The sequence below is a fragment of the Ammospiza nelsoni genome, chromosome 1 (assembly GCF_027579445.1).
Source record: "Ammospiza nelsoni isolate bAmmNel1 chromosome 1, bAmmNel1.pri, whole genome shotgun sequence".
Classification (NCBI taxonomy): domain Eukaryota; kingdom Metazoa; phylum Chordata; class Aves; order Passeriformes; family Passerellidae; genus Ammospiza; species Ammospiza nelsoni.
This window is the reverse complement of record NC_080633.1, coordinates 107,797,246-107,821,047: the sequence shown is the minus strand read 5'-3', so window position 1 is coordinate 107,821,047 and position 23,802 is coordinate 107,797,246. Positions and strand designations below refer to the sequence as shown.

The following is a 23,802-nucleotide window of genomic DNA, read 5'->3' as shown; positions in this document are numbered from 1 at the left end:
CTTCATTACAGAGGATTCATCTTACCTTATGCTAGCATGGGGTATAGCCTATAATGAAGATGACATCTCTGTGTGCAATTACAGTCTTAGGGTATCAATAATTTTGATATTTGAATTAAGATTATTGCATACACGCTACTCTTTTATTTGCATACCATCCTTGTTCCTTTTTTTAGTTACATGCCTTGCTCGTGCTAGAAAAAGGGTTTTGGTTAGCAAAATTTAAATCATCCCTTTGTATAGATTCTGTTTAAAGGTGTCTTCCTCTTCCGAAAGAAAACGGTGTAGTTAATATTTAAGGGAGGTTAACATTGGTTGCTTGTCATTCTGCCTTTCTTAGCTGAGCTTAACAGTGGCCTGAGAGCTGAAACAGCATTGAAGTTTTCAGAATCTGTTTGTGAGAAGGTGCTAAGTGCTAATAGAGAGAGCTTATCTGATGCTACCAGCTGTAGCCTATTTAATGTAAGGCATACCCTTGCAAGTTGGAGGAAGGGGCTAACTTAATGCAAAGGAAAATGAGACGCATTTTGTAGGTGACTCGCTAATTCAGTGGGTTTTTGTAGAACAGTTTTCTTTTCCTTTTACCATTTTCCCCTCTCAATATGGTTTTATTTTTCCTGACAAATATGTCAGTCTAATTGACTATTATTTAAAAGTCTGTGCCATGGCCTGTTGTGATCTACTTGTTTCTGTTCTGACTGAGAATCCTTAAAGGGATGAGCAAAGGTTTAGAAAAATCTAACCACAATGCTACCTGCTTTCATACTTGTTTTCTTTTTTAAGTGCAATAAAGATATAGTGGTCAGCCTTTGTTGAAAGCAAACCTCAGCTCTCACAGAATTTTCAAATCCCAAAATAGCAGGGAAGTTGTAAAATGTTTGTTTTCACAAGGCATACGCTGCCATGTTTTCATGGTACAAAATTGCATACCTGGAAACAATTAGTTAGGCAGCATCCATGATTATTTTTTCCATTTTAGGAGCTAAAAATGTTTGGTGTACCTCTCAGTCAGCAGTGTGAAGCTGAGTACATTTCACTGTGCAATCAGATCTCAGGAGCAGGGAGAGATTCTGGTACTGCAGCTGGTGGCAGTAGACATTGAGGACAGAACAGCAGAAAAAATTAACTCTTTCATTTTGGTTTACACTTTATAGTGGAGATCTTGTTTACTTCTCAGCAGGTAGCCACTTGGGAATCAGTTATTGAAAAGTTCACGTTTGAAGACCACAATTTGATCTTGAAAGTTAAGAAATGGTAGCATTCTTAAACTGCATTTTTGATCTGAGAAGGGACATTTACCATAGTTGAGGACAGCAGATACATCTACAACCTTTAATAAGGCTGATTAGTAGGTAGTGATGATCAAAGTGAGTTTCCTCCTGAGGGATGGAAGAGTGGACTCATTTTCAGTTTTAGAGCTTTTTCTTAAGTACATTTTTTGGAAATATATCAGCAGCAAATGATGGACATTAATAGGGTCTGATTAGGCTGCTGCAGAGGTTTTCCTGGGAATTTTGAGGGGGGTCACAATAGATGGTATAACTTTATTTTTTTTTTAATTGTATACTAGTTTTATTCATTATTTTTCTTGCTTTATTAATGAAACATACTGATCTGTGCTACCTTCGAGAAAAATCTTTTTACTTAGCTTAGTTTGCGTTTGACCACGCGTTCCCCAAAGCTCAGGTTTTCGTGAGCTTTTTTGCTTTCTTTGTCTGACCTGTTTCCTTCAGCTGTGAGGGTGCTGGGATGACTGCTTCACTGTAACAAAGAAAATCCTACAGTGTTATCACAGCTGAGGTACTGCTAACATCGTGGCTGCAAAACACAAGTTGAGCTCATAAATTAGCTCATAAAATCATATTTTGTGAAATACTGGACTGACTGCAGGGCTGGGGAAACTTTTGTCAGATCTCTGTAGATGAGAAGAGTTTGCTTGCTAGCCACAGCTCTGGGATAGAGATATAGATTGTTTAGAGTCCTTCAGAGATTGTACTTGACTCTTTCTGATATATGCACTGTATTACAAGTTTCTGGTGTTCTGAGAGTGTCCTTATGAAAACTGGTGTTTTTTTTCTAGAAACTCAGATTCTAGAAACAACCAGTTGTATGAAGCCTTGGGGTTGGCGGAGGAGGAAAAGAGGTACCTGTGGAGTGTGTATATGTATCTCTTCTTTTGCATATATGTCTAGATTTATATGTGACCCCTAAGTGTTGCACTCTCTTGTCCCAAGAACCAGGAAAAAATGCCTCAACTCTTTGGACTTTTAATTCAGTTGCATGATTATTTTTTGAGATCTGAGTTCTTGGGAGTGGAAATGCTGCAGAAGTGCAGTCTTTCCCCTTTCAGCTTTTTCCCCTGTGGAGGCAGAATGAATTCTTTTCTCTCCGCTGTTCTCTGACTCAAAGAACTCGGTCTTTGGGAGAATAAAAAGGAAATGGTTCTGCCTTTTAGCTCTTCCCTTGCTTTTGCTTTGGGAGAGTCAATCTTACTTAGGCATCGTATCAGAACGTAAGAGAACAGCGCTCTCTAATTTTTCAAAGTAGCAGCAGAATGGCTCTTGTTAGGTTCACTCACCCAACAAGTTTTGAATAGTGAATCTGACAAGAATTGTATTGTTTTTAGTTCTACTGCTCTGGAAAGCTGTGAGCCAAGGGAAAGATGCTGGCATGGTATATACAGTAAAACAGCATGGGGTTAGTTCTCCTTTGCAAGGCTGTCTGCACTGCTGAGATGTTTGCTACTGAATATAGGATTATTACTATTTTTTAAAGCTTATGTGTGAACTAGCACACACACCTCTCCCATCTGCCAGGAGAAGGCTTTCTCTTACCTGTGTGGAGCAAGCAGAATCTTAAAGCCCATAATTGTTCTCTTATTTAGATCCGTAATCAAATACAGTAAAGTGCATTGAAGACAAATATCCTAGAGGAAATTGGATTTGTTTTTTTAAGCCATGAAAAAGATTTGGTCACACTGCTCTCAGATTTGTAGCTTCCATACAGCAATGTATTCTGTCTTGGTCTGGTCTCCACTTTCGCACTTTGCAGTGCAGCTTTTCTTGCCCGTGTTGTGCAAGCATTGCTGGCTTTCAGAACTGAGGCTGGTTTAAAGATGCTTCAAACACTTCAGCTACCTACCTAACATCTTTTTTGTTTTGTTTTTGTTTTGTTTACCTTTTTCTGACAGTAGAAGAAAATGAAACAGAGGACCATCAGGCAGGTGTGGGACACACAGCCGCACAGACTGGTAATGCTGAATTCCTTCATTAGTGCTTGCTTTCCATTTGACAAGTGTGAGGGATTTTGGTATCAGGGTGTGTTTGCAAAGCCTGCACTCTTCTTTCTCTGATTCAGCTTAGAATACATTCTTGGGGCTTGCAATAGAAAATAATGTTTCTCTCTCCTTACCTTTCAATTTCTGGCAATTAGAAATTCTCCCTTTTGTAGGTCAGCTGACTGAAAGTGAGATGTTTCTAAAGTACAGCATGCTTTTCATTTTTTCTTATTTCCTTTTCTGTTAAATTTAATCCTTCTCTACATTCCCCATGTAACCACCCCCCCCCATGCCATTTCAGATAAACTTTATTATTAATTTCATTTAAACTATTTCTGTATTTCTAAAATAAGTGGATGGGGTGATTTCTTTAAAGAATGTTTGTATAATTTCTTGACAGAGATTAATTAGGGGCTCTTTAATTTTATTAAGTAAGATTGGGTGGACAAAACTGTTGTTTGAGTCAGGATCACAGGGAAAAATGCTGTTAATAATCATGAAGCAATAATTTTTAATTCCCCAAAACAACAAGGGCTTCTTTGTTCTCTAACACGGTTGGAGAATGCAAGAAATAATTTGTTTCTGTCTTTGGTACTGGTTTCACAGAATTTTATCTGAAAAGAAGGACTGACTCATCTGCATAGTCTTATTCATTCAGCTGAGGTCACCTTTTGGAGTAAGGGCTGGCTCCTTAAGGATATTCCTAGAAGGCTAGTCATGTCTGAATGCATGTAGGTAATCTGTTTGAGAACAGTTGGAATTATTCCTCTCATGAAGGTGAAGAATGCAGTTAATTTTTTCTTCAGCTTTATATTTCTGTGTGTGTCCTGTGGGTTTGGTGCCTTTTATAGGTTCTAATGGCTTTGTGCATAAAGCAGATTGTTTGAAGAGAGTAAATAAAAGCAAGGGAGTTCTTTGCCTTTTTAATGGGAAATTTCTCCAACTCTTTTCAGCGTACATGTGTCTCCATTTACTATCTGCAAATTCTTGAAAAAAGCCAACTTGTCCAGCTTTGGGCACATGAAGTTGAAAAATAAGCAACTGCAATACCAGAGATCAGTGTTAAGGAATCGTGGCTCTTCTGCCTTTTTTTTTTTTTTTTTTGTCTAAAAATAATTCTCAGTGGTTAAATTGCATTGCTAGTTCTTTATTTACCATCATGTCCTGTGTTGTTCTCTGTTTATTTCTAGGCAGGATTTAGCATTCTGTTTTTCTCCATAGCAGGAATGCAGTGCCAATATTAAAAACAAAAAACCTGACAGAGCAAGCAGTACAGAAGGCCTGCACTGTGTACACACTGCCAGAAGTTTTTATAGTAATACTTTGTATCTAAGCTCTGGCTCTAACCATTAAATGTGCTTTTTATAGAGTACCAAGTTATAATGTAGTGCAGCTACGGCATATTAATCTTACTGCAGAGATTTAATGAGGCAGTTGTTTTGCGATGGACACTATTGGGAGCAGAGAGCGACAGAGTTTTACTTTACCACTGAGCTGAAGAAATATTCCTTGCCTGGTAATAATTATAACCACATGATCTAAGTTTTCCTTTCTTCTGCCAGCACTTTTCCATGCAGAAGTGGCTTGGAAGGAGGTCTACTGCAAGGCAGTGAAATGGATTGGAAAGGAGGCTGTTTTCTTGGTAGTTTGATGTTTTAGTTGGGATTATCCATGGATCCTTGCAGCATAGGCAGAAATATGTAAGAAGAGTTTCAAGAATACAGACAGTCTTTGCCAGTCCACTGAGATGACTTTTAGATATTCATTACTTTTACTTGACTTTTATATGGGTTATAAAAAGTAAATGTGGTGAAACCTCATTTTTACATGGGCAGAATAGAATTTCTGCTGGTTGGCCTTAAACCGCTCCCATACTTGAAATTAATTGAAGTCCATGGCTTTATTGCCTCCAACACTTTTAAACCAATGCAATTTTTCATTTTCCCCAAAGTTGCAGTTTTATTAGACCAAGTTACAGCAATAACATCCCTTATGACAAGGAGGAAGAAGGGAAGGAGGCAACCACCTGCCAGGGAACATAGTAATGAGAAAATCATGCTTCTTTTAATTTCCATTTATAAATAATGTTAACATAATCAGGAAGAGAAGACAACTGTTCTTTCTCTTATTTTTTTAAAGTGCCTTAATAGGAAGAATTGATTTCTTGTCCAAAAAAAGCAACTTTCATTCATTTCTACACTAGATAATTTCCAATGGTATCTGAAGGTGGAGACGATGTGTGGGCATTGTTGCTGATGGGTATTGAAAAATTTCAGTTGGTGCACAAGCAGCCTCCAAAATATGGCAGGGAAGCTTCTGGAAATCACAGTGGTGTTTGCAGATGTTGAGAAAAGTAATTTTACTATGAGCACCATCTTAATGAGGGAATTGTGGCTGTGATTGTTGCAGATAGTGTGGAGAAAGAAATGTGGGAGTTGAATGACATTTGCCTTGAAGCCTATATGTGAGCCTGAGCTTTGAACAAGAGGTTAAGGAGAAAGTACAGATGAATGCATATTGTATTTATAAAATATTTTATTCTAGTCTTCCAAAAGAGCTGCTCAAATAAGGCAGCTTATCCTCAATTTAAGTAAGTATTTAAGGTTAGACCAGCTCTTGATGGAAGATATTTGTTGTTGAAACAGAACAGCTATCTATTCACAAAACCTCCAAATGATATTTGCTCTCTTTAAACATCTTTTTATTTTGATGGTGACATCTCTTCACAGAAGAGATCACAGTGGAAATACATTCATTGAGAGGGGCTGAGACTGCCAGAACTCATTTCACAAAGCTGTCATAGGCTAAACTCGAACCTAGGTCCCAGAGGGTCCCACTTAAGTGTTGACCTAAAAACAAATGTGCCAGTTGGCTAGAGCATGTATTCTAAAGTTGCAGCAGAAGGGAATAAGCTTGACTGACTTCTGTCCCTGTAGAGTTTATATCTGCAAATGCAGAAGGAGAAGCAAAACATTATTAGTCTTAAAATGATTCTAATTTTAATAACTGGTCGCTAAGTATGAAGCTTTAAATTGAGTGATCCTTTAGGCTTTTGTGCACTAAGGGGTGCATGTGTGCCTACGTTTGTGTGTGTGTGTTGCTGAATTCCTGTAAAATACAAGTGTTTCTGAATAGTGAGTCTCAAGTATTCCCTCCCCTCCCTTTTCTTTCCTTCAGCACCATACTTAGAGCAGAGTCAGACACTACCCTTATTTTAAAACAAACAGGTCTGTAAACTTTATGTGCAGCATTTAAATACTCATGTTAAAATTCAGACCTAGTGCCCACATTTCCCTGAGTGCTGTCAATTTTATGAGATGAAACTGGGAGCTTGAGCTGAACAACTAATAGTATGCAGTGTGCACATGCTGCCTTCCAACAAGTGTTTAATGATGTTGGGGTCAGTTTGCAACAGTTAAGACAATTATTTCATTTTCTGAGCTGTTTAGAACTTGGAGATCTCCTAGCTACATTTATTAATCTTTCAAACTATTTTGGTAAATGAAGAAGCAATGGAAGTTATTAGATTTAAAATATTCAATAATGTCTAAAATGCCATAAAGTCTTTTTATAATTAGCATACCTTTTTTGGTTTGGACATGTGCAGGCTACTTTTCTATTTGGAAGTAGCTGCCCAAGTGGAAATTTCCACTCTTGAAAGAACCTTGTGGATGTAATTTGTCATGTAAGGACTCAGTGTATAGACAGGGCGTTTGCACAGCAAATGTATTTTTGCTTTCAGAACGTGTTTTTTATTTTAAAAAAATAATCTGGTTTCTCTCTGTAATATAATGCCCTTAAAAATAAACACTGCCCTTTACCCCTGTCAAAGAAATTCCTTGGTTTTGATCACAAGCCACATGGCATGAGAAAGACTTCCTGACATGGGTCATTTCCAGTTTCTGCTTGTGGGTCCATCTGTGTTTGCACAGTTGAAGGGCAGGGTGCAGCAGTATGGACCAGAGGATACAGAGAGATGATGAGAGCTCTGACCTTGGTTGTGGGCAGCAAGAAATACAGGAATGGCAGTGCCCAGAAGACTGTAGGGTTCTGAGAGCGGATGTGAGTGGTTTAAAGTGGAATTGCCTTCCTCCTTCTCTTCACACACCACTCTACCCCAATATGAATGTTGCGTTGGCATGCTCTAGTTTCTCTTCTTCCAAGGAGTTGTGCATGATCCTAATCAATTCCAAAATAAAGTGTGGTCACAGATACCACCTCTCTGTTCCCCTGGCCAGGGAGCCTACTCCTGGTTACTCACTGGCTTGGCTAAAGAGTGTCGCATCTTAAAATGCACTTGCACAATATCCTATTATTATAGGAGTTCATCCTTGTTTTCTAAAATGACTTGTTTCAGTCTCAGCTCTCTCAAATATCTGAAAGGAAAGATGAGGCAGCCAAAGCAGAAAAGGGAAAAGTGGTGAAACACTTGCATTCCTTTTGCTGGAATGTGCACAAACGTTTCTCTTCTGCATTTCATTTGTTGTACTGTAGTTCCCAAGGAAAAACCAAAGTTAAGTGCCAGCTTGCTTTATTAGGAAAGACAGATTGGTTTATTTCTGTCTTTGAAGGAAGCTTTTAGTAAAATGGGCAAAAAGTCAGGAGCAGTTAAAGCTACTGTGTTCCTCCTCAGAGGAGGAAGAAAAGTTCTAGGCTACACATAATCTCACTGAGCTGGGATCTGCAGAGCTGAGGCAGTGCAGAGAGCTGTGAGGTGTCTCTGCACACATGGGTCGGTGGTGAGGCTGCGCATTTCTTCTAGTCAGAAGCTTCAGCTGGGCTCAGCACTGGATCTGAGGCTGGAGCTATCCTGCTATCCTCCAAATGCCTGTTAATGTGTCAAACAAATAAAGCTTTCTCTGTGCACTCTGTAGCTTTTATACTAGAGTAGTTAGTTTCCAGTTTTCCATGATCTGGCGAACACAAGAATTTGATGAGCACTGTCTTTAAGTCATACACAAGTTCAGAGCATGAGTAGCATTTTGACCCAGGGTAAGCTTTCCAGGGCTTTATTTGTGTCAAATAGTGTGGTGATGGAGTATTGGAGTGGGTTGTAAAATCAAGATTAATTTCATGTTTATGTAAATCAAATTTGTTAGTCTCTTAAATCTGGTAATTTCCTGTGAAACGCTGTAGTTAACAGTGAAAAGAAGTTCCTGCACACTCATTGATCTGATTTTTCCTTTCATTGAAAACCTAATTGCATAGGTGGTTTATCCTTTCTTATGATGATCAAAACAGCTTCAATAGCTGTGGTAAAATTGACTATTCTAACTCTGAAGCATGGAAGAATAGCCTGAGTGAGAAATGGAACTGCATTTGTGGGAGTAGAAGGGAAATTTGCTTTTCATTGAGATTTAAAAAAAAAGAAAGGAAAAAAGCCTTTGTTGCTTATTTAGCAATAAATTCTACAGTGTGCTGCAGGCTCATGCCAAATAGCTTTCTTCTCATCATTAGCACAACAACCTATTTTGATTTTTTTTCTTCTCGAATGTTCTCTTCTTACACGCCTGACATCACAGTCTTGATTTTCTTACAGACCCTAACTGTAAACTAGAAGACAAGGCAGAAGATGGAGATGTGCTAGACTGTAAGAAAAGGCCGGATGAAGGGGAGGAGTTAGAAGAAGAAGCTGTGCACAGCTGTGACAGCTGCCTCCAGGTGTTTGAGTCACTGAGCGATATCACAGAACACAAGATTAATCAATGTCAACTGACAGGTAAACAATACTTATCACTTTGTGACTTTGTGCATTGCTCTATTTCTGATTCCCATCCTCTGCTTCTGATACCCCTCCTTTTTCAGTTATTTTATTCCTGCACTTGAATGCTTGGTTGAGACCTTTATAAACAGATTTTGGGACAAGATTATACTGTAAATGGAGCATTTTAAATTTCCTTAATATCAAAGGATATATGACTGCTGTGTTTGTTTTCTAGATTCATATAGTACAGCTTTCCATGCTTTGCTTCTACGTGTATTTTGCTAGGTCACTTGTAAATTCAGAGGGCATTTGTAAGTGGGGCTTAAGTGGCATAATGTCACATAATGAATGAATTTGCACAATGGCCTCTTGCAGATCTGAGCTGGATGTTGTGTTACTCTAATCTGTTAACTACAAATGACTGTACAGTAATCAGTAACTGAAAGTTGAGAGGAATTAAGCAAATTGTTAGAGGGGAAAATAAGATCTCGGCTTCAGTGAAGGAGCAGAACTGAGTGCTGATCAGATACTCCTGAATTAAGTAGAGCTGGGTGAACGGAGCTATCTACCACCTAGATTCCTCTTTGAAATTATTGTAGAGAGCCCTCTTACTGAGAAAACCATGTGAAATCTGCTAAATTTAAATATAGCAAGTTTTTTTTATGGTACACACTGTAAGTTCAAACAGACTCAGTATCAACAGAAAGGCATGCTTACATTTTTAATTAGTGATTTATTTTTAGCCTGTACAGTGTAAAATGTACTTACTGTGTAGTGGACTTTTGTTAAAAACCTTTCTTTATTATGACTTTGTAAGTAAGAAAATTCTCTTTCCATTTGGGAATAGTTTTAGAAAGTGTCTGTGTATGCTCATGTTTGGAGAGCTTCCTGAGTTTTGGTTCCAAAAGTCCATAGGCTAAGCCCTGTCAGAATGAGACATAAAAGTCAGATAGCAGTACCACTCTTGAGGATGAAAAGATGATAGGCAGAAGAGGAATAAGTGGGCAGGAGCAGAAAAAGGTTGAGGAAGTAATGTGGATCTGTCAAATGATTTTAATCCTCACTTCAAATTGTGGAAGATGAAAATCTGCTGCAGCAAGAAGTATTTACTTTTATTAATATACTGCTTTGCCTTTTCTTGCCTGTAAAATGTATTTCTGACTTGAGATACAATCAATTCAATCATTTTCTAATCACTCCTACAAACTTCCAGAATGTGTTTTTCTACAGTGCTCATGATTTCTGGCAGTATGGATATTCTCTCTTGACTTGAAATAACTTAAACATTTTTCTCCCCTTTTCTTCATACTTCTTTCTTTTTCTGTGTTGAAAAATTAGTGGCTTAACTTGTCTCTTCCTTTCTTCTCCCAGAAAGCACTCACTCTGCCTGAGTCCCCTGGCTCTCCCCTTCACTGTCTCAGATCCCATTTGTTCATCCCTGTGGGGTTTTTACCTTGTTCCGATACAGCTGTCTCTCCTTTCTGGTTAGTTAGTTGCTGCCCCCTTCTACCAAGTGTTTTCTCTGCTTTAAAGCTGCAAGCAGAATGCACTGAACAGTGCTTGAACAGTTGTGTTAAGAAACTGAAGAAAAGCAGGTGAGGGGAGCAGTAAATAGGAAGAATCCTGGACCACTGCTCCTGAACTAGCAGTTCTTGCTGAGAGCTGTTGCTAAATGAGAGTGAAAATAAAGATGGTGAGGTGCATGTGTGAAGGTAGGAATACACATACGATAGCAGAGGATGGGGAAGTAAAAATTAATCTTGAAGGAAATTGTTTAAGTTCCTAAAAATATCATTGCCTCTCTTTCAAGGAAACTTGTGATAGTGAATGGGTAGAGACCAGGCTGTTTGAAAGCTAATGAAGTGAACAAAAACTGAAACTACACACCCTTCTGGAGTACAAAGTTGACAAAAAGCCAACTGTCCTCTGTTTCTAAATATAAATGACCTAAATACACCCTTAGAGTTGAAAAAGGGGCCTGCATGACGTGCCTGGAGTTGAGGATTTCTTGTTAAGCAAAAAAATACTTTTTTTTCCAATGCAGGGTCCTAGGGTGCATATGTGACCTCACACTAAGGACACAACATTCAAAAAAACCTCATTGGATGAGATTAATTTTTGATAATCTGTGACAAACAGCTGACAGAAAGAAGCCTTTATTTTCTGAAACACAATATATATTTGACAAAAGTAAGGTTTGATTTTAGCATTTTAATCAAACTCCCTGGACTTTTGTCTTCCTCTTCCACAAGCACCTTTGGGTGCCATGCTCAAAGGTGTTTTAAAGAAAGTGTTATCAAGAAGGGCTGGTTGCTCCTCTCTTTCTCATCACAGTCCTCTGATGCCACAGGGTCTTACATAGTTGTTCTGGCTGTCTCCTTTTGCAGGAGTCCCACTGAAATTAGAAGACACTCTAAGGTGACTACTAATAAGTCTACAAATATGTCTGTCGCTAAGTTGTTAATGAAAGGCAAGAGGTTTAAAAATTTTGCATTTTTTCTACTGTATTCTGCTGTTTGGATGTTCTCTCTGGAGGAGGGCAGAGTGTATCATCTATCTAGATGAAATTTTTCCAGTCTGAGTCTCAGGCAGGGAAGAGTTACCTAAGATGTCCATTTTGTAAAAATGCCAGGGCCATCATCCTTTGAACACCACATTTAAGTTGTGAAGCCCTCCAGCCCCTTTTCTTCAGATGGCTGAGCCAGCTGCTGCAGCTTGTCTGGATTTTTCCTGAGCTTCACCAAGATGCTCTGTGAGATGCACTGTGAGAATTTACAAACTGTGCATGTTGTTCCAGGGGTATGGTCTTTTTCCATTCAGTTATATTGGGTAAAATCAACAGTTATGTTGATGGAACAAACAGGATGAAAACACAATGGCTTAAGGCAACCCTCTAGTAAAACTCTGAATATGAAACACGACATTTGTGTGTCACAGTGTCTTGACTGCCCCTAGTTCTACCAACCTTGTAACATGCTTGAGAATTGGACCTGTCACTTAGGTTCTCAAATTGATACTCCAGCTTCTAGTTTTTGCATTTGAAAATATCACGTGTCTCCCTAAAGTTTTGACAGTTCAGTGGAAGGAGTAAAATTGCTTTATTGAATCTTCATTCTGTACTCTCAACCAAAGACTGGAATGAGGAGAAGGGAGCTGGTTTATTAAACAGTGCTCCCAATCTCTCAAAGTGTCAGTCACCCCCACCTATTCAGAGGGCAGTGGAAGATGAGAGTTACTTACAACTCTGCAAGATTCAGCTCTCAGGATCTTGAATTGCTGTGCTCTTACAGATTTTTTCAAAGGAGGAGAAAAAACTCCTCCCCAACTGGTTCCTTTCTGTAATCTGTTGCTTGAATTGAACTCATGTCCTTTTTTCTGGAGGAGGGCATAGCTGCTCTTTTATCCTAATGTGTGCGCTATTGATCTTTTCAATTTGGGTCTGATCCAGTGTCCATTGAAGTCAGTGAAAAGATTCCCATTGACTTCAGTGGGGGATGGAACAGGCCCTTCATGAGCTATTTAGTAATATTTTTTGCTACCATCTGAAATTCTTGTACTGAAGCTTTCTCTGAAAAGGTGATGATTTATTTATGTTAATTGCTGACAATTCCTGTGATGTTTGTGAAATACAGATAATCGATAAATGGGGGGAAAAGTTCAAAAAAATTCTTTGCGATATTTGTAACCAAGGATAGATAAGATGCTGAACTATATTCATTTAGTCATAACAAAAGATTGGCAATAAAAATATGGATTTAATAGTGCTTCTCTCTGATGTTAATGCTTTTCACACTGTATTCTTCCTGCAGCATTTAATTTAATAACTCAAGCCACTTGCACATTGTCATCCTCTATGTTGTGTTTATAAGCAAAGGGTCCAATTAGCATGACTATGAGCCTGATGCCTTTCTAGAATATGTCAGTTTGGATCTCACTGGGGGAATCTGAATGCAGGATCAAATATGGTGCAGTACTGAGAAACCTTCAACTGCACCTCCTCTCCTCTTCTGCCATCAGGAAAGGACACTTAACCTTTTGCATTGCTGCCATATATGCTGTTGGTAGGACACAATGTGTCAGACACTTTCTCTTATTGTCTCCAGCTTGATTTATAATCCCTTTTCCCTGCACAGTGCTTTGTGCTGTTTATTTTCCCTTTCAGTCCTCAGGGATCCTGCTTTATGCAGTCTCCCATGTGAGAGCTGCCTCTCCACTGGCTGGCTCTGTGGGCAGAGGTATCCAGCTCAAGCCTGGTACCCTTCTAGATCCTGTAGGTCACTTTGGCATCAGAAATCTCAGCCATAACCAGAGTAATACTAGAACAAGGAGCATAAACATGCACTGAACAATCTAGTTGCTGAATAACTCAGCAGCAGTGGACATGCTGGCACACAATCTGCTATACTCCACCTGAATATGAATAGACACAGTGCATGTTACAGGACTTTCCTACTATCCCTGTTGTCATCACAGGTTATAAAACTTTCCTGAAAGCAGGCTACTGAATCATATGCATTCCTAGCTTCAAGGCTAAGGGTGTTCTGAGGGAAAATACATGAGGTATTTCTCCACTGGGGATATTTATTTTACCTTTAGGTGGTTAGGTAGACTCCATTTTATGCTTTGGGCTCTAGCTTAGTTCTAGAGCTCTCACAGGTTGAGTAAGTGTGTCAGGTAGAGCTGATAGCCTGTTCCTGTTATCACCTAAGCTGTTTCTGATATTGAAAAGGTTACTGGTCATAGCTGTGTGTCCTCTGCCAATGAAGAGATGCAGTCTTGCCTTGCTCAGAGGTTCCTCTCTGATGCCATCTGAAAAGAATTCCAGAACTGTATTAGGGGCCCATTGTTCTGAGTGCTGGTCTCCATCAGCACTGGAGTATCCCAAGGGTGGGAATTCCTAGATAAGTCAGTATTTCTGTTTTTCTAATTATGACCAAAATTAATTTTCATCATCATTCTGAGAAACCTACTTTCATGTCTACATATGACAGCTTGTGCTACCTAACAGCTTCACAGACAGCATGCACTATGAGTGATCAGGGACTTAGCAAACAGGAGGCAATGGAGATTCCACTATAATGGTTTTCTCTTTTCTTTTCTTTCTTTTCTTTTCTTTTCTTTTCTTTTCTTTTCTTTTCTTTTCTTTTCTTTTCTTTTCTTTTCTTTTCTTTTCTTTTCTTTTCTTTTCTTTTCTTTTCTTTTCTTTTCTTTTCTTTTCTTTTCTTTTCTTTTCTTTTCTTTTCTTTTCTTTTCTTTTCTTTTTTCTTTTCTTTTCTTTTCTTTTCTTTTCTTTTCTTTTCTTTTCTTTTCTTTTCTTTTCTTTTCTTTTCTTTTCTTTTCTTTTCTTTTCTTTTCTTTTCTTTTCTTTTCTTTTCTTTTCTTTTCTTTTCTTTTCTTTTCTCTTTTCTTTTCTTTTCTTTTCTTTTCTTTTCTTTTCTTTTCTTTTCTTTTCTTTTCTTTTCTTTTCTTTTCTTTTCTTTTCTTTTCTTTTCTTCTCTTCTCTTCTCTTCTCTTCTCTTCTCTTCTCTTCTCTTCTCTTCTCTTCTCTTCTCTTCTCTTCTCTTCTCTTCTTCCTAGTGCTCAGGAATCTTCCATCATTCTGAATGAGCTGGTAACACCAGGACCATCTCTTTCACTAGAACACTTGAAAACTTTCCTGGGGATTTTGTCCCAAAGGATGTATGCTGTGCACAGTGAGACTACAACATAAATCTTGTGAACACTTGGTGTTACCATGCTTTGATATCCTAGCTAGAACAGTTCTTCCTGCTAGCAAAAGAATTCTGGCCAAATATATTATATTTCTTGTCATTATTTTTTCAGCTTCCTCTACATTTGTGGAGAAAAGATATATGGCAAGGCTCCTTGGTCATTTCAGCATCACAGAGAAATATCAGAGCTTGATCAAAGTGTTTGTGAGGACAAGAACCCTAAGAAGTTAAATATACGATGCACCAAAAGGATATTCATCTGCTTCATTGCAGTTGGTGGCACACTGCCAGGCACGGTTTGCCAAGTACAGTTACTTCACTTGAGAGAGTCACTCTTTTTCTCTAGAGAATTCCTGCACCAAGGACTGCATATGGATTTTACATTAAACAGTTATTGAATAAAAGACAAACAGTGTTTGGACTGGGAACTTGAGCTCAGGTCTCTCTTTCTTTACAGGGCTTCCCAGTTGCTGTATTACAGAGACAAATTTCTACTTTTCCATTTGATTCGAATCACAAACTTCTGACTTCTTTTCCACAACATGATATTCTGTTTGACAGATAGTGGAAAGCAGATGCTCACCTCCAGTTCCTTGTCCCAGCCAACATACATTGTAGTTTGCAATTTGTAGCCTCACATACTTTCATTATTTTTTGGTCCAGGACCTAAAAAATTGGATTTGTATCTGCAACTCCAAATCCTTGATATTTGGAGGAAAAGGGGAATAGGGTGGTAATTACAGCCTCTGCCTCCAAAGATTTAAATTTTTAATTCCAAGAGCAATGTAAAGCCTCTCACTGGATGTGGATGGAAGATTTATATGCAATGCTGAATGGCCAAGGCTATACAGAGTGTGCCATACAGAAGTTCATATGCAAAACTTCATGCTCCTACAGAGAATAGATGAAGATTTTTGATAGATGAAATTCCTAGATTTTTGTATCAAAATTCTGTAAAAATGATTTTTAGATACGGAGAGAACTTGTTTATGCTGCAGCTGGAAGCTGTGAAAGTAGAGAGCACAGCCTTCTGATGTTCTTCAAAATCCCTGTGCTTATCTTGAGGATCCATGATGAACAGCCAACATGGGCATGGAAGCATAAACCTCTTCCCTTTTGCTTGGAAACCATTAATCTCTGCTCTCGAGATTGTTAATCAGTCATGAAACCAGTAGATCTTCATCTCCTGGGTGTTTTAAAAGCAGCCTGTAGCACTTCCTGAGTTGTCTGTCAGTGACCCCCTGTAACAGAAAGCAGCTGATGGTCTGTGTCATGGAGCTGTTATTTTTGACTTGGGGGACCCCTGCAGCAAACCTGTTCATGAGTATTAATTGTAAGTGCCAGAACTCTTGTGTTTGGAGGTGGGAGAATAAGCTAGCAGTGTCTTCCAAGAGAGTTTGAGTGCTTCCTGTATATCTTTCACTGATATTTTTCCTCAGTTTTTCTTCCTATTTTCCTCTTATTCTAGCCTTATTTTCTACCACTAAAAAGGCTGATGATTTTCTTAGCACAGACTAGAAAGAGTTTTGGTTGGCTTATCTGCTCCACGTGTCCACCAAGGACTTGGCACCATGAGAACCTGAATTTCCAATATAATGTCCGGATACCAGATCTGACCCCATGTCTCAGCACCAGTGAAGGCACCATTGCCTCACTGAGTACCATGGACAGAGACACCCCTTGCAGGCCCAGGACTCTTGCTCTGCCCCAGAAATTGCTCAGCTGGAGACTGTAGGTCTCTCATTGGCAAAGGGATTTGGTGTAGGCAGCCCCAGTGCAGGGCTTACCAGGTCTAGTTCTTGGCAGAACTGTCTCTCTGCTGTCTTTCACATTTAGATAATCTGGGATCTTGTATGAGGCTCTCAAGGCTCTTCTTGCAGCCATCCATACCTTACTGGGCAAATGGAGTAGGCAGCAGAGTTGGTCCAAGTTGCTCATAACAACCAAGGCATACATTATTGTCTGGAACATGAATCCAGCCATCCTGGGACTTGGCCATCACACATTTGAACTGGATTTTGAATACTTTTGCTGAAAAGTTCCCAAGTTAAACTGTTTCACTGAAGATAAAAGTGAATCCTGGAGACAGCAATGCACTGGTTTGCAGGCTATAAGTATGACCATGCGTCTGTCACCCAGAGTCTGGTTTAGGATCATAGAATCATTAAGGTTGGAAATGATCTCCAAGATCCAGCCTTTGAGTGAACACCACCCTGTCAACTAAACCATAGTACTCAGTGCCATGTCCAGTTGTTTCTTGAATGCTTCCAGGGATGGTGACTCCATCACTTCCCTAGGCAGCCCATTCCAATGCTTAACCACCCTTTCAGTGAAAAAGTTCTTCCTGTGGTCCAGCCTGAACTTCCCCTGGCACAGCTTCAGGCCATTTCCTCTGGTCCTATCACTTGTTGTCTGGGAGAAGACGCTGACATCCACCTGGCTACAGCCTCCTTTCAGGTGTTATAGAGAGCAGTAAGGTCTCCCCTCTGAGAAAAACAACATTTTACATAAACAATATACTTGGTTTAGTGTCTTCTTCCCAAGCCATGCTTAGCAGTATGACTTACAATCACAGTCCTAGGCTATAGTAGAGGACATATATATGTGGTGACATTTTGACATGCAATTATGAAAGCATCAGCTGGGAGCACCTGACATTCTGTTGTGGGTGAGTGCATTATCATTAGGTTCTGGGAGGACCCATGATAATGTCATAAATTGCACCTCTTCTAGCTTTGATATTTTGTGGTTTCCAAGCTAGCCTTACATTGCTGCTCCTGTTTCAAAGCACTGACTTGGCCAGCTCCATGGTTTTTCAGAGTTAGTTCAAATGCCTCCCTGGCACTCTGCTGAAAATCAGCCCTGGCTAGATCCAGAACTTTGCTTTATTACAGTGACAGTCTGTTGTTCCATTTATTTATAGCCACTGCTGGGTGTTGTAAAGGTCAAGCCGTTTCCTCACAGCATTTCCAAATGGGCAGTACAGGGTATCTCTCTGCATTACTGTTTGGCTACTGTGACTTTCCCATTGAAAAGTAACCTTGCTCTCTGTGTGCTCAAGTGACATCTCCTGCCTGCTTGAGAAGAGGGTCCAATTTCTGAGATCTGCCAGGTGATGACATGAGGTAATCCACTGACCTTTATCAGGCATTCTGTGCAGGACACAACCATCAGTGCTCGTTCCAGTTTTGGGAAAGCAGTACTATAATCACTATTTGATCTATGCAGCTGAAATTCCTAATTCTCGTTGTTCAAGGAAGATGGCTGCCTGCAGGGAAAGGACCAGAGGGGGCAGGGGAATCATCAACACTGGCACATATGTGAAGAAGAAAAAATAGACATTACTTACCCTATGATAACTATGTTCCTTCAATTACTGTTGTAATCAATAGGGATCCTGTGGCCAAGCTTGTCTTATTTTTCACAGTCCTCAGCAATACAGACTTTGAATTGTAAAGCTGCTGCTGATACAGGGTCATAGCTACCCTGACCTTTACCCAGCACAATGGGAATTCATGTGTATGATTCTAATAGACACGCTGTTAAAAATGAAATAATGATTGTTGTGCCTGTATGTGTGTATATACACCTACAGTCCATACTGAATACAGCATTTCAGAGAATCAACTACCTTGGAGTAAATACCTGTTGTTTATTTTATGCTTCTATTTTACTGGAATATTTATAGTATATTGTCAGTGTATTACAAAATGGCTCTTGTTGCCATGACAAATTAGCCTTTTTAAGTGGTGAATTTCCTGCACCTTCTAAAATAATTTTCTTGAAATACTTGCTGTTTTTATTATTGGCGCTTACTTTAATTACCATTTTGAAATGAACGGAATGGGAGGTACAACAGATTATCATTAGTTATATGTTCAGTAGTTAAATTCATAGCTTGAAAACCAAATGTAAGAAAATGCCCCACAGCTCTTTAACACTTTGCTTAATACAGTTGCAGAAAAACCTTAATTCATGTTTATACAATCAGCTGTAGAGTGTTAAGGCTTCCAGGCAATGTGGTAGTTCACTAACACACCATCCATATGGACTTTGTTTATCCTTTTAAGCATCATCTGGAGGGTCTAAAAAACCACTTTTGAGGAAAAAATAGAGTTGTTGGAGCAGAAAGGTCCTTAAAAACATTTCTGTCTTGGCATAATATTCTGTTTGACATGGTTGCAAAGTCGTTTCTGCTTCTCAGTAAGTTACTAGTTTAAGACAAAGGGAAGCACCTTTAAATTTACCCAGGGTGCTCTGAGCTATATATTGTGTCTTTTGAGAAAGACACCTTTCCTGTTGTGGAAACCCATTGTAATGATCAGATGGAAACCAGGGTGCTGCATCTCTGGAAAACACTGGAACTTCAAGTCCTTTTTACTAAAGCTCCTCTGTCTTTCACAAGACCCCAGCTATACCATTTATCCCAACTGTTTTTTCCAAAATGACTGATAGATGAGTTAAATTCTTTCTTAGTGTGGACCCTTAATATTCCTAATTTTATATCCCTGTACTTGTACTGGGAGGTCATAGTCCTTAGCTGAGGTTATCATTTTGGAATGCTGTAGTGTAACTGATATCTATGACCTCTTAATAAGCATCAGGAGCAAGAGATTGGGATCATTCTACAACATGCCCTGGGGGTACTTTCCCTTCAAGAAGCCAAGCTGGAACTGTTCAACTTTTTTCTTTCTTTCAGTTTTTTACCTTCGGGGGAAATTGATCGATTTGGAGATGATTATTCCATAATCTCCGAATTTTTCTCTTCTACACTGCAATGGGAACTCCTTGAAGTTTAAAGGAATGAGTCTCTCATGTATACTGTGGAATGAACCCAAGGAGTTTGTGAGGAGAGGAGCCCTTTTAGCACAGTCAGTGTAGTTTTAGGCAAGTTTGAAACTAAAATACCAGGAAGATCTGTGGACAGAAAAGGGTAAATTTGTTATTAATTTTGTCTGACTAGGAGTGATCACTTCTCTCAATGGATGCTTCATTTGGGATTTACTTCCTGGGGAAAGAAACTGGGGTTTCCCAAAAATGTAGACATATGAAAGACATGGTAGAACTGAAGGTTATCATTGAAACTAAGTATAAAAGATGAACTGGCAATCAACTTCTGAAATATTCAAACTTCTCAAGGAGTATTTGTCATGGATTTAATAATGACATGAAAGGCTGGAACTTCATGTGTGAAATTTTGGTTCAAATTTACTCTTGGCAGTGTTATCAAAATCATGTCATTATACATTTACAAGTAAAGTGATTTAATATTTTTGTCTGTAATATTGCTGAAGCATATAAAATGCAGGAAAATATTTTGCCTTTATGTAAAAACAAGGAAAGTATTCTTTCAGGACAGAGAATGGACTGGAGCATGTCAAGATGTCTTTTGAAATAGGGCTCTACATAAGAGTGCCATGGATTGGCACTTAGTCGATATGTATAATATATGGGAATTAGGTTTAAATTTCATAAAAATACCTGTCACTGGTTTATTACCTCCCTCGCTGTGACCATAACTGGTGTCTCTCATTTGTTTTACTCCTGGATCCCAGCAGGAAGTGCAGTCTAATCACTGAAGGAAGGTTGAGTGACTCATGCGGGGGAGGCTGGAGAAGGGTCAAGTTTTTCAAGTACTTTGCAAGGCTTCTACCAGCTGTAAAAGCAAAGCACAGGGAAATGAAACTGGCAGTTGCTAATTCACCTTTCTCTGACAAATGCAGGCTTCAGCATGAGTGCATAACACATCAGTTTTACCATTAACACATTAATTAATGTCATTAATTTTTCATGAGTATGTGTTTGTTTCTTTTTGCTGTTATCTGACTTTAGTACATGACCAGGAATGATACTTGGATTTTTGCAAAACACTGAGCATGTTCGATTTTTCCTGTAAATTCAGTTTCTAAGCAACACCTCTTTGTCCTGAACTATTTTAGTGTGTCAATAACCACAGGTTTGTGTATGATTCTAATTATTCTTCTAAACTGCCTTTGAAATACTTAAAACAGGTTTAATATTTGCCCCTTCTGTTATGTTATGATTAGAATATTGTGTATTATGGGATAATAGTTTCTGCACAGGCATCTGTCAAGCCTGACTGGAGAATGTTTTTCAATTTTTGTCCGTAGGTTGTTGTCTGTAATCTTTGCTTCACTGAAACCAGTGGAAAAGTCGTCATTATGTTCACAGAGGGCAGGATTTCTACTAGAGAGCTCAGATACTCATTCTGTTTCTCTCAGGATTCTTCTCCCTGCCCCCTTGATCTCTACCTTTCTATTACTCTGTCATTTTAAAATAGTCAGTGCTTAACTAACTTATTTTCAAATAGCACTTCCCAAACAAGTGACAGGCTGTGATATTAACCACAGTTATTTGCAAACAGTTTCCCATGACAGGTAAGTTTGAAAGTAGAAAAGCTTCCCCTGTCTGCCATGATACTAGGTACTCCCTGGTAAAGAAAAGGCTGAGGAAATGGAAGAAGGCAGTTTATCTTATTAAAATTAGATTCTGCCTCTTTTGTGACTCTCTCTCCCTGCCACTGTCGTTGATTTTTATCTTGTTATTTAGTGTACTTGCTACTGAGACTACTTTTCTGTCCTTGTTATCTCTATACTTTCGATTCTTTTACTGAGGGTTTCTGGAGTTGTGCTTTTATTTCTATTGCCTTTTTCTCTATCAGCAGGTCAGGTATCCCTGCAGTTCTCCCTTTGGCTGAGAAGGGTACGAATGATTTTCTGTGGTGCTGGAATATCCCACTGCTTTTCCTTCTTGTCTGTTCTCCCTTCTTTCGCAGTCCACTCTTCTACAGTTTGTTCCCTTTTTCCTCTACAATATCTAGAGTAGTGCTACTATTCCTGTTGAGTATTTCAGCAAGAATAGCAGAGTGAAATTCACTCAAAATACTTGGTTTTGTTCTACAGCTTCTGCTGGACTTGATGATGCTTTTTATAGGAACCAAGAATATAGCTGCAATCTCACATCTACAACCCATGTTGTTATTTGCACAGTCATCCATTGCAACAGGTTCATTCTTGATTTGATCACTTTTTAAGCATTTTTGTAAATGCTCCAGCTTTTGTATAATGTTTCTTTAGGAATACACAATTGTAGCTACCACTGAATGTATCAGAAGTTCCCAAGTGGTAGGAACAATTGCCCCTCACAGCATGGGACAAAAGAGCATTTGGAATTCCACAGAGCGTATGTTTTTTTTTGTCAGTGCAGGCATATCTGGCCCTGACATGCTGTTGAGGGAGAGTTTGTGGATACAGACTTGGCTTCATGAGAGGCATGGAGCCTTTTCCATTGCATTTCAGTTACTGGACTGTGCCTGAAGTGCCTAAAAATTACTTGTGCAGCTCTCCTCTATGGGCATGGAACGAAGCCCAGTACAAATTAAAGGCTGAATTCTAGCTCTTACAAAATTCATCATCTTGGATAGGAAATCAAAGAACATCTCTGTATGCTGACTCCCACAGATTTTTTTTTCATACAGTGGTTTTGAAACTGCACCTCAGTCAATAGATCCATGATGGTGGTGAATAGGACTATGGTGAATAAATACATGTTCACTGTATCAGAATTGTTCTTTGCATGGGGGTAAACCCTATGTTTTATATACCTGTAAGAATTGCACAAGACCTTTCATTCTCTTCGAAAAATTGTTTGCAACTCTTTACCTACAACAGCATGAAATGTAGCCGGCTTTGCAGAATACAGCAGCTAAGACTCATGAGACATAGCAGGGGGAGACAGGAAACTGTCCAAGAATAACGTGGCAAGTCTCCTGTCCTTGTGAAAAATGCCACAGGATCTGTGTCCACAAAAAGCGCCACAAGTTTTGAGATGAGAGTGGGCAGATTATTCCACAGACGCACTGTCAAAACTTGGCTGATGCTTTGCTTTCCAGGTGAGCAGTACTCATGGAAGTCCGGAGTTTCAGAATGGTGTGGCTCTTCTTTGTCACCCCTTTGGCAGCACAAGCTCTTGTACCATGCACAGGGCGAGGCTGGCCCTGCTCACCCAGCCATAGCTGGGGAAACCATTCTGCTTCCAAGGCCTCTTGGTCCCAGACATTTTGAGCCAAGAGGGAAGTGGCTCAGAGTAGTGTTCAGCCCTAAAGTTATATTCTGGCCCTCCCTTGTCTCCTCATATCTGCTCTCTGGGAGCTCTAGCACAATATTTTGACTTGTGAGCCCAGAGGGTTGACTGTGTGGCAGGCGCTTAAGGTAATTATGGGCTTACTTATACATTTTGCTGTCAAATACGTAATTTTTGATAGAGGGCATAATGTATGCTTTCTAATACACACTCGTGGAAGCTTGGGGTTCTGCCTCTTATTACATAGCTCAAAAGTCAAACCACGTGTTTTAACAGACCCCAGTACACTTGCCATAAGATGCTTGCAGCATTCCACCCTTTCCTTCCATAACATTCTTGGATGTATAAATACAGGATACTCTGTGGAAGAAAAGTCTGGATCTGAAGCCTACAACTATGATATGTGGAATGTGTTTACCAAACTATGGTAACTATTAGGTGTACAGGAAGTGTTGTGTATGTAAGTAGTCAATATGCTCTTAGTGGATTGAGACATGGAATAATCATTCTTCCATCAGCCAAGTGCAGTAAATGTGGTTTGCAATCCAAATGTTATTTGCATAGTTTATAGGCTTGCCAGCTATTTTCTTAATGAAGTATATAGTTTTATCAGAACGTTATGCCTACTTCTGAGGAAGGGGAATGGGAAAAGCAGAGAACAACATCTTTTAAAAACAAATGACAAAGAAAATGTAATTATTTTGTTATTGACTTAAAGTAAGTTTTAATTGTGGTTGCATTTGGTGATACTGGAACTGAAGAAATTTTACTTTGAATGTAAAAATGGTTGTTAACATTTCCATTGCTAAAGGACTCATGGAAGTGTCCTTTCTTTGGATGGAAGAGAATTTTTCAGCAAGCATCTTTTTCTTAAGAAGATATTTCAACTTCTGTCTGGCTCTAAGTTGTTCATTGTAGCATCCTCTTTCTTCTTCATTCTTATACATTGCTTAAAATGATAGATAAGAGGCTCTTCTTTCTTACTGCTTCTCCATGAGCAGTTAAAT

At 39.1% G+C, this 23,802-nt stretch overlaps 1 protein-coding gene across 5 annotated transcripts in view; it reads left to right on the top strand.

Annotated features, from left to right (window-relative positions):
• The window catches only part of ZNF521 (zinc finger protein 521), a 230,794-nt gene that overhangs the window by 15,299 nt on the left and 191,693 nt on the right, over positions 1 to 23,802 (top strand). For 3 of the 5 annotated variants that reach the window (XM_059477817.1, XM_059477781.1, XM_059477799.1), the window contains 3 exons: positions 2,081 to 2,143; positions 3,191 to 3,250; positions 8,817 to 8,996. In XM_059477817.1, coding sequence (XP_059333800.1) covers positions 2,081 to 2,143; positions 3,191 to 3,250; positions 8,817 to 8,996 — 303 coding nt within the window. The remainder of the gene's footprint in view (positions 1 to 2,080; positions 2,144 to 3,190; positions 3,251 to 8,816; positions 8,997 to 23,802) is intronic. The other 2 variants (XM_059477790.1, XM_059477808.1) reach the window with 2 other exon arrangements.